The sequence below is a fragment of the Mobula hypostoma genome, chromosome 5 (assembly GCF_963921235.1).
Source record: "Mobula hypostoma chromosome 5, sMobHyp1.1, whole genome shotgun sequence".
Classification (NCBI taxonomy): domain Eukaryota; kingdom Metazoa; phylum Chordata; class Chondrichthyes; order Myliobatiformes; family Myliobatidae; genus Mobula; species Mobula hypostoma.
The window spans coordinates 25,451,912-25,465,891 of NC_086101.1; the positions used below are offsets into that span (position 1 = coordinate 25,451,912).

The 13,980-nt window shown below is 47.8% G+C and overlaps 1 protein-coding gene across 7 annotated transcripts in view; it reads right to left on the reverse strand.

The window, feature by feature from the left end:
- Positions 1 to 2,420: 2,420 nt before the first annotated feature.
- Positions 2,421 to 13,980, reverse strand: part of phf1 (PHD finger protein 1) — a 68,333-nt gene continuing 56,773 nt past the window's right edge. For 6 of the 7 annotated variants that reach the window (XM_063048246.1, XM_063048250.1, XM_063048248.1 and 3 more), the window contains 3 exons: positions 12,209 to 12,300; positions 11,628 to 11,723; positions 2,421 to 5,870 (listed from right to left, as the gene is read on the reverse strand). In XM_063048246.1, coding sequence (XP_062904316.1) covers positions 5,504 to 5,870; positions 11,628 to 11,723; positions 12,209 to 12,300 — 555 coding nt within the window. In that variant the 3' untranslated portion in view covers positions 2,421 to 5,503. The remainder of the gene's footprint in view (positions 5,871 to 11,627; positions 11,724 to 12,208; positions 12,301 to 13,980) is intronic. The other variant, XM_063048253.1, reaches the window with a different exon arrangement.

The following is a 13,980-nucleotide window of genomic DNA, read 5'->3' on the forward strand; positions in this document are numbered from 1 at the left end:
CACAGACGAAGTGTGTGGAAAGGTCCAGTGTGTGTGCATGAAACCGTGTTTCCTGGGAGTTTATACAGCTAACTGGTCATGTAAAGTGTACGAAATCAATACTGTAAATCTCAGGTCTTGTTGGAGAATAAAAAATGTTATTTTGAAGCATAATTGCGCCAAGTGTGGACTACTCAATTGATTATTTAAGGAGAGAGGGGTTGGACATGTCCACGCTTGAGGGTTCTGGTCGGGAGCACTTGATGATGAAAGAAGTAATACTGATTTACAGACAGTCTCTTTTCTCTGCAGGCAGTGTCTTGGGATCAAGGATGACGCACTTCATCTGCGTTTTACGGTAGCTGAGCAGCTGCGGTAACAGCAACTACTCATGTGTGACGGGGGTGGGGGTGCGAGATGGTGGTCATTGGTATTGGGGTGGCGAGTCCATTATTCCGCTTACACCGCGCCTCAAAATTCCCAATACCATCCAGCATACTCCATAACGACTTTGAATAGTTTTGCTCTAGCGATTCCCAAATACCAGCACGGGTTCCCGAAACTCTTCAAAAATCCGATCCCTTCCTCTCCCACCCCACCCAGCCTCTTCCCATGACGGAGCACGGACCGGAGTGCCAATATCAACAGGCTGGTGTTGGGCTTCTGAACCCCGTGGGACATTATCTCGAGAGAGGACCATCCATTTGCTTCTCCCTGAAGATACGGAGGATACTGTGTTGGTTGTACCTTTCCAGAGTCGTGAGTTCCGAGAACTGGGTGCATTGACATGGGACTGGGTAGAGGGTAGAGAGGAAGCGGTAGTAGCTGGAGGCTTGAGGTGAACACCACTTGCCTGCTGAGTGTACGGGGTGTCAAGGACACCACCGTATATACTGTCAACCAGTTGGGCAGACCTTTTGCGTTTAGGAGTCGGATCCAGGTTGCTCCCTGATTTGAGGAAAACTCCCCTCATTAGCCGAGCAGAAGGGGCCTCACGCTCTGAGGATGGCAGGTTTCTGGCCTGGTGTCTGGAGCGCTCTGCAGCTTCCCCCGTCTCGGGATGGTTGGAGCTCAAGGATGGCGGAACTTAAACCCTGGCACATGGCAACCTCTGCTGACATCAGTAACTGGCCCTCAGTGATGGATTGAACCCCGGTGTGTTTTGCAGAGGTAAATAACGAGTAGGGCACTCGGCCACTTTAGCCTGCCTTGCCATTCAATACGACCATGGCTGATCTGACCCAGGCATTGATTTCCTTCCCTGTGCCAGTTCCCCTCGTCTTCAAACCCTTGATCGCTCAAACATAGCCCTGTCTCCATTTTAGATACTTCTGAGATTCAGAGGTCCCCGTCTGCGAGACGATAGGTGAAGCATGCAGATTCCGTACCCCAAATCTCAGTCATGTTACGTGCACTGACATAATGCAGACCACAAGATACAAGAGCAAAATTAGATCATTTGGCCCAATTTCGATCATGGCTGATTTATGTACCCCTTCAACCTCATTCTCGTCTGCCCCATAACCTTTGACACTTACTGATCAGGAACCTATTAACATCCGCTTTAAATATACCCAATTATGGCCTCCATAGCCATCCGTAGCAACATATTCCCGATTTGCCATCCTCTGGCTAAAGAAGTTAATCATTTCTGTTGTAAAGGAACATCCTTCTATTTTGAGGCTGTGTCCTCTGGTCATATACTCCACCACTAAAGGAAACATCCTCTTCACATCTAATCTATCTAGGCCTTTCAACAATATCCGCCCGCATTCTTCTATCCTCCAGCGAATACAAACCCAAACTCGTCAAACACTCCTCATACTGTAATCCATTTAGTCCCGCATACCTCCACTGGAGCCCCTCCATTGCCAGTACATCTTAGATATGTGGTGAGATTTGAGTGCCAATGTAAATCACCTCTTGCTGTCAAGGATTAAGGGGCAAGTGAAGGAATTGATGGGGGGGGGGGCACAGTAACGATGCACTGATCCCTCTCCAGTGAAGAATCCAGAGCAATTTTAAGATGGAGCCACTGCTGGAGGGCGTTTCTCCGCACTGAAATCAGAAGTGCTTCTGCCAGATACACCACAGAGGTTGGGAAATTGCAAATCTGGGAATTTTGGCTTAGTGTGATAACGGGGTTGACGAGACCCTTTCATTCAGTAGCTCATGGTGAGGCTTGAGGGAGTCAATGGTGTACCCAGGGTTCTGAAAGCAGAACAGCAAGACGCCCGGAGCTTGACAAATCCAGCCACTACCTTTTGAAGCAGGGAGTGAACCAGAGAGAAGAATAGAAGGGAGGTTCAGTGAATACATCCACCTTCCCACATCTCACCTGACCTGGGAGGAACGGCAAACCTTTCCACTCCAATTACAAAATCAACTTACACAAAGCAAAATCTTTATTTTATATAATTATATATTTATATATACTTATCTATATACTGTATGTGTGTAGAATATTTTTAACAATAACAAAATAAACTTTCCTTCACTTCACTTTGACATCGGAGACTGGTGCCTCCTCCCTCGATGTCCAACTCTCTCTGGTGACACTTCGGAGACCACCTCGGTGCCCATATCTTTGGGGGTGTGGGCTGTCTTTGAATGAGACAGTGGACACTGGAATTGGTGCAGGGAAGCAGCCAGTGCCTCGGTGGAGTGTCTGTGTGTAGCTTGTGTGCTAGCCGTCAGCTTCATGTGTAGATGACAGGAGGAAGCTGTGTACTCAGAGGGCAGCAGCCACTCCTCACCTTCCGCTTGGGGTTATCCATCCTCGCGGGGAGCCCGGAGCAGAGACCTCTCCTTGCTCCTATCTAGCTGAACAACTCCCCTCTCCCCCATCACACCACATCCAAAACTGAGCCCAGGCTACTCGACTCAGAGGCTGCATGACAGAAACTGGATCTCTTTGCTCCTATTTCCCACAGGTAGCCGACTCTCTTCCCATCCCAATCCTTCGGAAGGCACTGAGGCCAGATGTACCAGTTTAAACTGGTAAAGGAGGAGGAAGGGGGAGAATGAGAGCGGGGAGTAAGACAGAGGGGATGGGAGGAATGGAAGCTGGGACAGTCCACCTGCTCCCTCACCTTGAGGACACACAATTCCTACAGGGAATTCTGATCCAGACGCCTCGGAGGTAGAGGAAGGGGCAGTGCAGGTGGGTCGTGGAGGAAGGGGGCGACAGTCACTGGGAAGTGGGCGGCGCTGGGAGAGGGATGGGGTGCAGATAGAGATCCTCAAGTGTGGCTCCCTCACGCAGCAACAGGTCCAAGTACCACTCGAGGAGGGTAGGGAGTGCCTTACACCGCAGCCCCTGCTCCCCTGTAGGGTCGGATGGTTATGGGTCAATCCCTGACCCCTGAGGCTCAATTGCCTACCTGCAGTCGTCATGGGATTCCTATCCTCACCCCACATATCCAGCCCCTCCATGAGCAAGCAGAGGGGATAGGCAGCAGCAAATCCCAAAGCCCTGGCCACCCAGAGAGGAGGGAGAGATGGGTGAGCAGGCTCCACTGTCCACAGGTTCACCTCCAGGCCACACACAGGCCCAACCTAGAAACACTAGTCACTGAGTCCAAACACAGAACCTTCCTTAACCCTCCATAGGGTCAACCCTGACATCTCGCTGGGATTAACCAAAGGCACTGTGCGATGTGAGATATCAAGTCTTGATTTAACCATCGCCACCCTATAGGATTAAGCCTAAAAATCCCTGTGCGATTAACACCGGCACCACATGGACTCAATACTCACAATAATTTTAAACATGCTCCCTGCTGCAAGGATGGAAGGACACCAGCTCTGGGGCTGAGATGGGCGGGTCCTGCCCATCTCCCGTCTCCCATAACAACAGGGCACGGCCTCTGGACACTGTGGCTGTCGTGCTGGGGAAACTGGAGGTGAACTGGGAGCTTGCCACCACCAACAGGGCAACTCCAGCCCCCAAAACCCAGACCATCTTTGGCAAGGAACAGATGGGGGGGGGGGGGAAGGTTACTGAAGCTGTGGGGATGGGATAGGGGGGTGGGCAAGGGTGTGAAAGGAACAGTCATGTGACCAGAGGGAGTTTCCAACTATGAAGGTTATACCCATCGACAAAGGTAGCAGACCTTGGGGAGGGTGCGATTTTGGTGTTTGAAATAATGAAAGGGCTTGGAAAAAATAGATATATAGAAAGTCGGCAGGGGAGAGGATGTGGGGAAGGGGGAGGGGGAGCAGACTCGGTGGCCTAATTCTGCTCCTATGTCTTTATACGGGAGAAGAAGGGGAGAGAGGGAGAAGACAGTGAGTAGAGAGGTGGTAAAGAGGGTAGAAAGGGGGGGGAGAGAGAGGGGTGAGAGAGGAGAGAGGTGGAAGGCGCAGAGGCTAGAGGGAAGAAAGTAGGAAGAGAGGAGAGAGAGGGAGGAGGGAAGGGAAGGGGGGGTGGGAAGAGAGGGAGAGAAGGGGAGGGGGAGAGGGAGCACCAGGGGAATGTCACAACTCTGCTGCTCCTAAAGGTCAGACTGAGGAGAAATAAATTTTAAAAAAGTCAGATTGTTCTCGAACGTCAACGAACTGAACCATGCGGGCGTAAATCTGTCAGAGTTAAAGGACCTACGTGTGAGGTCTTTTGCATTGGAGTCTTGCTCCTGACTCCAATCAGCAGCACATCAGAATAGTGGAGGCTCTGGGCTACTCCTGATCGAACCCACTTGTGAACAGGATGGAGCCGGTGGGGAGAGGTGGTTACAGGCAGAGAAGAAGAGTTTATGCAGGAAGAGGAGCACGAGGACAGGAGCAAGAAGCTGAGGCAGAAGAAAGGAATGAGGATGAAGCAGGAAGGGCAGAGGACAAAGGAAAAACAAAGGAAATGTAGATGTACAGAGAGGGAGAGAGGCAGAGAGAAAGACAGAGTAGTGGGGAGACATGGAGGAAAGGGGGACGGGAAGAGAGAGAAAGGTGGGGGGAGGTAGGGAGGAAGAGGGAGGGAAGGAGAGGGTGTTAAGCAGAATGCAAGAGCATCGTTGGGTGACGGGGCACACCCATGGATGCCAGACACATCACTGGGTGATGGGGACACACCCACGGGTGTCAGACACATCAATGGATGACAGAGACAACACAGCAGTAGTGACAGGCTCACCAGTGGGTGACAAACATATCGATGCATATCAGAGACCCACTCATGGGTGATGACGACACACTGCCAACATACAAAACACTGGCTAATTTACGAAAGGGCGGACTGCGCGAAGAGCTTTGCACGCCCTTTCCCCTCCCCACTCTCAACCCCGCGCCTCCCATGTCGTGTCCCAGCAGGCTGTCAGTCCCCCAGAACAGATACAAGACCCACACTCACTTCCGAGACATGCCAAAGGCTGAAACCCAAACATCTGAAAACAATAACCGTGTGCTCAAAACCTGCAGAGCTGAAGGAGAGAGGGGACCGAGGCAGCCGGAGACAGAGGGCAGCTGACACCTCTCTCCGTGTGACCCTGGCTCCCTGCTCTCCCATCCCCACGCCAGCCCTCAACAGCTGCTAAAACATGGAAGAGCCGCCCCACTCAACCAGGTACTGGACCTTATTGTCGAGAGTCAGCCGACGGGCGAGGATCCGCACCGTCTCACCCCGCGCCAGTCTGCCCATTGCTCCGAAGTAGCTGTTGACCGAGGAGCAGAAGTAGGAGAGGGGCAGGTCCTCGTCACTTGAGTCGCATTGGGAGCGGCTGTCTGCCATGCTGTCCAAGCACCCCTCCTCGTCCTCCTCCTCTCCCTCCTCCCCTGCTTCCTCTTCATCATCCGCCTCTGCCTCCTCCTCCTCTTCCTCGGGAGGGTCAGTGCCTTCCTCACCATCTGATAGCCGGGCCCCGCCTCCAGCTGCTCGGGTCTGGCAGCCCGCAGTGTCACTGTGGAAGAGCGAGGGTGTGGGGGTGAGAATGAAGCAGCACTGAAGAGAGGGGTCGCTGCACAACAGCAGTCTTTGTACTGAGGGGCACAGTCCCTTCTCCCTCTGTGTATGTGTGTGGAGGGGTGTGAGAAAGCAAAATTCCCCACCCTGTGCATGTGGGGAGGGAGTTACAGTCCCATCCCTCTTTGTATGTGGGTGGTACAATCCCATCTACCTCTGTATGTGTATGGTGAGGGTTTCAGTTGCACCTCATGTGTTACAGGAGTACAGACCCCTCAGACCCCTCCTCTTGTGTGTGTGTGTGTGTGGTGGGGTTGGAGTTATAGTCCCCTCCCTCTTAGTGTGTGTGGACCTCCCATCCAATTCCACCTTACCAGAGAACCCATCAGACTGGGCAGGACGTGTAGAGAGGTGTAAAATCATATAACCTATGTAAACACATGTGTCTTATATTTAATGTACAGGATTGTTATAACTGTCTAACCATATCTTACATAATGCACAAGATTATTATTGTTGTTGTACTGGGTGATTTCAACCTCCCTAATATAGACTTGGACTTCCTTGGTGCAAGAGGTTTAGTTGGGGAAGCTTTTGTTAAGTGCATCCAGGAAGGTTTCCTACATCATTATGCAGATAGACCAACAAGAAGAGGACTGTATTGGATCTGGTGTTGGATAATGAACCCGGCTAGGTGATATCAGTGAGCGAACAGTGATCACAGTTCCTTAAGTTTTAAGACAGCTGTAGATAAGGATAAGTATGGAAATTGAAGAAGGGTATTAAATTGGAGCAAGACAAATTATGGGACTAGGGAGAATTAATTAGGAACAACTGTTTTTGGGCAAGTCCACATTTGACATGTGGAGGGTGTTTAAAGACCAACTGAACAGAGTACAAGACTGAAATGTTCTGGTCAGAAGGAAGGACAAAGGTGGCAAGATAAGGGAACCTTGGATGTCAATGGAGGTGATGAATTTAGTCAATAAAAAGAAAACATATGTTTAGGAAGGTAAGATCAAACAGAACCATCGAAAATTATTAAGAAGCCAGAAAAGAACTCAAGAAGGGTACGAGAGAAGTAGGGGGCCTTTAAAGTCCATGGCAAGTAGAATTAACGAGAATCCCAAGGCATTCTACACATATATCAAGAGCAAGAAGATAACTAGGGAGTGGGTAGGACCACTACAGGATAAAGGAGGTGAAAGATGTAGATGAGGTCCTAAATGAGTACCTTTCATTGGTATTTACCAACAAGGATATGGATAGGGAGATCAGTGTGGAACATGCTAATTTGCTGAGGCATTGAGATAATTAAGAAGGTAATGTTGGATCTCCTGAAGAAGCATTAAGGTGGATAAGTCCCCAGGGTCAAATGGAATCTACTCCATGTTATTGTGAGAGGAAAGAAATGAGATTGCTGGGGACTTGGCCAATATCTTTGTGTTCACTCCAGCCACAGGTGAGGTCCCAGAGGACTGGTGAGCAACTAATGCTGTTTCATTATTCTAAGAAGAGAAATAGGAATAACCGTGGAAACTATAGACTGGTGAGTCTCATGTGAGAAATGGCAGATCGAGTTTAACCCGGCCAAATGTGAAGTACTGCACTTTAGGAGATTAAATGTAAAGAAACAGTATACTGGTAATGACAAGATTCTTAACAATGTTGATGAGCCTAGGGACCTCGTGGTCCAAGTTCATAGCTACACTGGTTGATAGGAAAAGACCACACGACCATTACATATATTAAGCCATTTGGCCCATCGAGCCTGCTCTGCTATTTCATCATGGTTGATCCAATTTTCCTCTCAGCCCCAATCTCCTGCCTTCTCCCTGTATCCCTTCATGCCCTATCCAATTCAGAATTTATCAACGTCTGCCTCAAAATATACATAAAGACAACTTCCACAGCTACATGTGGCAACAAATTCCACAGATTAACCTCCCTCTGGCTAAAGAAATTTCTCCTCATCTCCGTTCTAAAAGGACAGCCCTGAGGCTGTGACCTATGGCCTTGGACTCTCCCATCATAGGAAATGTCCTCTCCACTTCCACTCTGCCAAGGCCTTTCACCATTCGATAGATTTCAATAAGGTCACCCCTCATTCTTCAGAATTCTAGTGAATACTGGCCCAGAGCCACCAGATGCTCTTCATAGTACAAGCCATTCAATCCTGGAATCATTTTTGTGATCCTCCTTTGAACACCATCTACTTTCAGCTCATTCTTTCTCAGATAAGGGGCCCAAAACTGTTCACAGTACTCCAAGTGTGGTCTCACCAGTGCTTTATAAAGTTTCAATATTACATCCTTGCTTTTATACTCTAGTTCTCTTGAAATGAATGCTGACATCGCATTTGTCTTCCTCACCACGGACTCAACCTGCAAATTAACCTTTAGGGAATACTGCACAAGGACTCCGAAGTCCCCTTGCGTCTCAGTTTTTTGTGTTTTCTCTCCGTTCAGAAAATAGTCAACCCTATTATTTCTTCTACCAAAGTGCATGACCACACACGTATTCCATCTGTCATTTCTTTGTCCATTCTCCTAAGTTATCTGAGTCCTTCTGTAGCCTCTCCAGTTCCTCAAAACTACTGGCCCCTCCAGCTATTTTCATATTGTCTGCAATCTTTGCAACAAATTCTATCATCCAAATCATTGACATATAATGTAAAAAGATTCGGTCCCTCAATTCATTGTTTAAATTTAGATGTTGGCTATTATTAATTTTTATTATACGAGAAGATATTTTACCTTTTTTTCTCCTTAATAAACAGCTTTGGTCTTGATAGGGGTAAGATTTTTTTTGTAATAAATTAGTATATTTCAATATAACTTTGACTAACCTACATGAATACGGGGCAATGAGATTGTTAGTATGAATAGATATAATGTAATTGGTAGTTGTTTTTTCCGACCTTTATATACACTTCCTTGTACTCTGTATTCTTTTATGTAGAAACTAAAAAAAATTGAAAGAGAAGAGAAAAGAATCGGTCCCAACACAGATCCCTGTGGAACACCACTAGTCACCAGCAGCCAGTCAGAAAAGGCTCCCTTTACTTCCACTCTTTGCCTCCTGCCTATCAGCCACTGCTTTATCCATGCTAGAATCTTTCCTGTAATACCATGGCTCATGGCTTGTTAAGCAGCCTCATGTGTGGCATCTTGTCAAAGGCCTTCTGAATATCCAAGCACACAACATTAACCCATTCTCCTTTGTCTATTCTGATTGCTGCTTTTTTAAAGAATTCCAATAGATTTGTCAGGCATGATTTTCCCTTGAAGAAACCATGCTGACTATTGACTCCAACATCTTCCCAACTACTGTTGGCAGACTAACTGGCCTATAGTTTCCTTTCTTCTGCTTCTCCCCCTTCTTGAAGGTGGAGTGACATTTGCAATTTTCCAGTCTTCTGGAACCATCCCCGAATCTAAAGATTCTTGAAAGATCATTACTCATGCCTCCACGATCTCTTCCACCACCTCTTTCACAACTCTGGGTGTGCACCATCTGGTCCAGGTCATTTATTTACCTTCAGACCTTTCAGTTTCCCAAGAACCTTCTCTCTAGTTATGGTAACTTCACACTCTTCATGCCCCTGACACCTGGAACTTCCAACATACTGCTAATTTTCCATAGTGAAGACTGATGTAAAACACTCAATTCATTTTGTCCGCTATTTCACTGTTGCCCATTGCTACTTCTCCTGCATCATTTTCCAGTGGTCTGTTATCCACTCTCACCCTTCTTTCACATTTTAAGTATCTGAAGAAAATTCTGGTATCCTCCTTAATATTATTGGCTACCTTACTTTTGTATTCCATCTTTACCTTCTTAATGACTTTTTTAGTTGCCTTCCATTGGTTTTTACAAGGACGGTAAAGGCATATAACATTCTCAACTTTATTCGTTGAGGAATTGAGTTCAAGTGTCAGGAAGTTATATTATAGCTTTATAAAACTTTATTTAGGCTGCATCTAGAGTACTGCATTCATTTCTTGTTGCCCCGTCACAGGAGGATGTGGTGGCTTTGGAGAGAATGCAGAAGAGATTTTACAGGATGTTGCCTGAATGAGAGTGTGTGGTGTGTGGTATAGGGGGAGGCTGGACAAATCTGGGTTGTTTTCTCTGGAGCGGCAGAAGCTGAGGAAGATCATCATTTCTCCTAGGATTGAAATATCTAATAGCAGAGGGCATGCATTTAGGATGAGAGGGTAAGTTCAAAGGAGAGGTATGCGGCAAGTTTGTCACTTGGAGAGAGAAGGAGGTGTCTGTAATGTGTTCCAGGGTGGTTGAGAGAAATTGATAGAGGTGGTTAAAAGACTCTAAGGTAAACAGAGGAATGTGCAGCAAGTGGATGGATATGGACATTGTGTAGGTAGAGAGATTAATTTAGTTGGGCATTTAAACAGTCTGGCACAACACCGTGAGCAGGAGTGCCTGTTCCTGTGCTGAACAGTTCTCTGTTCTATGTTTCTATGACACACACACTATTTTATACAGCAGTATGAAACTCAGCAATATAGAGATACAACATAGCAACAGGCCCTTCAGCCCACTGAGTTCATGCTGACCACCAACCATGCATTTACACTGTTCCTATTCTATTTTCCCCACATTCCCATCAACCGCCCCCCGATTCCACCACCCACCTACACACTAGGGGCAATTAGCCCACTGACCCGCCCATTGTTGGGATGTGCGAGAGAGCTGGAGAAACCTACGCAGTCACAGGGAAAACACGCAAACTCCACAGACAGACAGCGCCGGAAGTCGAGATCAAACTTGGGTGCCTGGATGCTGTGAAACAGGGAGACGAGATGAGTTTAAGGGGACTGTAGAAAATGGGATCCTGGTGAGCTTACAAACAGGGCCTTGCTGATATCAACCTTTGGGATTTCCAATTAATCAGGAATTACAACTGCAGCACACTGTATGCCACCATAGGTGTCCAAGCACTCTATCCCATACCCTAGTGCGTATATGTTATATATTGTATGGCAGCATCAGACCTCAGGGATATACAATATAGTACATGAGAGTCTCTACTGTGTACCTAATAAATGTGGCAGCATTTTACCTCAGAAATACCATAGAATATATAAAAATGATATATTATGGCTAATACTAAGGGGCACAACTTTAAAGTGTTGGGAGGGAAGTATAGGGAGAGGGATGCCAGACACCTTTTATTTTTTAAAACACAAAAAGTAGTGAGTGAGTGAAATGTGCTACCGGGGGTGGTGATAAGACAGATATATTAGGAACATTTAAAACACTCTTCCAGAGGCACATCAGTGAAAGGAAAATAGGGGCCTATGTCGAAGGGAAGTGTTAGATTGATCTTGGAGCAGGTTGAAGAGTCAGTACATTGTGGGTGGAAAGGCTAGTACAGTGTTGTACTGTGCTCTAAAAGAGAGTTATACCCTACAGCATGATGTGGTGCAGGAAATACATATCTCTGTATCAGCTGTACTTGGTCAGCAAAGACTGTCTGTATAACCCACCCCTGCACCACACGGTGTTACGTGGGAAGTATAGCAATGCTGTAACCTAATGACTTCCTGGTTATTATACCACAGCACTGTGACATCCTTTGGCACTGTCATAGGTATCTTGGAATTCAAAACCAGTGAGGGGAGAGGAAGGGAATCAGTGACGGGGGAGAGGAAGGGAATCAGTGTCGGAGGAGTGGGAGTAAACAGTGACGTACAAAGGAGTATCAGGAAGGGAGGAGGGAAACTCTTACCCATATTCCAAAGAAGAGGACGATGATGATTCCAGACTGCGGACAGCGTTAGATGACGGCTGGATGGAGGCGAACATCATCTTGGGAGGCGTTCTGCTGAGAAGGGAAATGGCTGAAACATTTGTCCATGACAGCACACGCACACCCTGCACTCACTGGCTTACAGTATCGTCTGCTGGATATGAGCTCTGGTCTGTATTTCAGTAACTGGACATCACTGGGAGGCTTGGTTTTTATTTCCCATTACAGGCCATCAGAAGGTGGCGGTGAGACGCCTCCTGAAGCAGATATTCAACAGTGTGAGACCCAGTGACGGAGCAAGACTGCCATGGAGGGAGGTGGGGGAGGGGACGGATGGGGGATGGGCAGGTGGATGAGGGGCGAGCGCACTGGGGGGGGGGAGAGAGAGAGGGGCGAAGGGCCGGAAGGGGTGGGGGGAGAAAGGGGCGTGTATGTTACAGAATGAGTATGCCCCTCTCCCTGCACCTCTGTCAACACCTTCAGCAGTCCACTGAGAAGGCCAAACACTGGCTGGCTCCCACCCACCTGGCCTGCCCGCCTGTCCCTGGAGTGGTTCCTACCTCTCGATGTTTTCCCAGACGGGGCATGCACTGACGTTGCCTCTGCTGCCTCGGTAGGCCTGGTTTTGGCTGGAGGGGTTCACCACCACATTCTGCAGGCACAAAGACACCAACCATCAACTCCCCACACAGAGCCCAGCCCTTACCGAGGACCTGCCAGTCCCCATGATGCAAAAACCTATCCATCCAGGATTGAACACATCCTGCTGGAGAGCCCAGCTGTGAGGGCAGCCTAGGCCTCGCCCACTCCCAGGGCCACCCAGTGCAGCAGGATGTCAACTACTGCTGTCCTTGGCAGTAAACAGCACCCGTCACCTGCTCCACGAAATGGAACCAGCAACAATCTCCCCACAGACCACAGAGGGCTGGAGATCCCCACGGCTAAGACTTTCTGGGACAGGATGGAGGGATGTGCAGGAAGGAGCTGGAAATGGTCATCGTGTGGATCAGACTAAACAGATCGTCATAGATAATGCAATATCATTCCTAATATTCTGATTTCTATATACACACACACATATCCACATTTACACTCACCACACACACACACATGCACTGATCCATATTTATACCACACTCTTCTCACACCCACCCAAACTCTCACACTCACTGTACACATACAGAAGCAACCTCACTCACACCACACACAATGCATTCATATGCACATCGCCCACTCTCTCAGCATCGTATATACATCCAGGTTCTGAAACACTAAGGATTTCTCACACACACACACTTTCTCCACAAACTTGTATATACAGACTGTCCCACACATGCAGCTTTCCTGCAGACAGAGTCTCTGACACATGTACCAAGATACAGTGAAAAGTTTTTGTTTGAGTTTCAGGCAGACTACACCATAAATAAGCACGCAGCGGTTACAGTGATGATATTACAGCTTGGAGCATCCCGGAGTTCGTGGTTCAATTCCAGCGCTGCTCTGTACGTCCTCTTCATGGAATGCCAACTGTACTGTTGCAGTTCCAGACAACATGTAGGCAGACAATATGACGTGCAGGGGTCACGATGAGGGAGATTGGAAGATCGAAAGGTCAATCTTTATATCTTAAGCAACACACGCAAAATGCTGCAGGAACTCTGCAGGTCAGGCAGCATCTACGGAATTGAATAAATAATCACCATTTTGGGCTGACAGCCTTTTTCAGGACTGGCAAGGAAAGGAGAGGACAGCTGAATAAAATGATGGGGGAGGGAATGAGGACAGTCAGATGATAGGTGTTGCCAGGTGGATAGGAAAGGTATTATCATCATACTTGCTCAAACACACACAGAACCTCTCTCTCTCTCTCTCTCACGCACACCACACACACGGTCTCTTTCTCTCAATCACACGCTCTCTCATAGTCTCTCTCTCACACATGTCCATGTGCAGTCTCACACTTACAACCTTTCACAAATAGGCACACGTAAACAAGTACATACACACACTGCCTTCCTCTCTCTTACACACACAAACACACAGAGCCCTCTCCCCTCTCTCTCTCACACACACACAGATCTCTCAGATTCTCTTACACACAGCTCTCTCCTTCTCTCTATCATGCACATACACACAGCTCCCCGTCTCTCATACACATACACACATGCACAGCTCTCTCTCATACATATACACACAGAGATCTGTGTCACACACAACCTTTAATGTATCTGTAATTTGTTGTTAGGAAGGAATAGTGAAGAGTGTGACATCATGGGACTGAAGTGAGTGGGAGATCAGTGGGGACCCCTGTCCTGGTACACAACAGTGATCT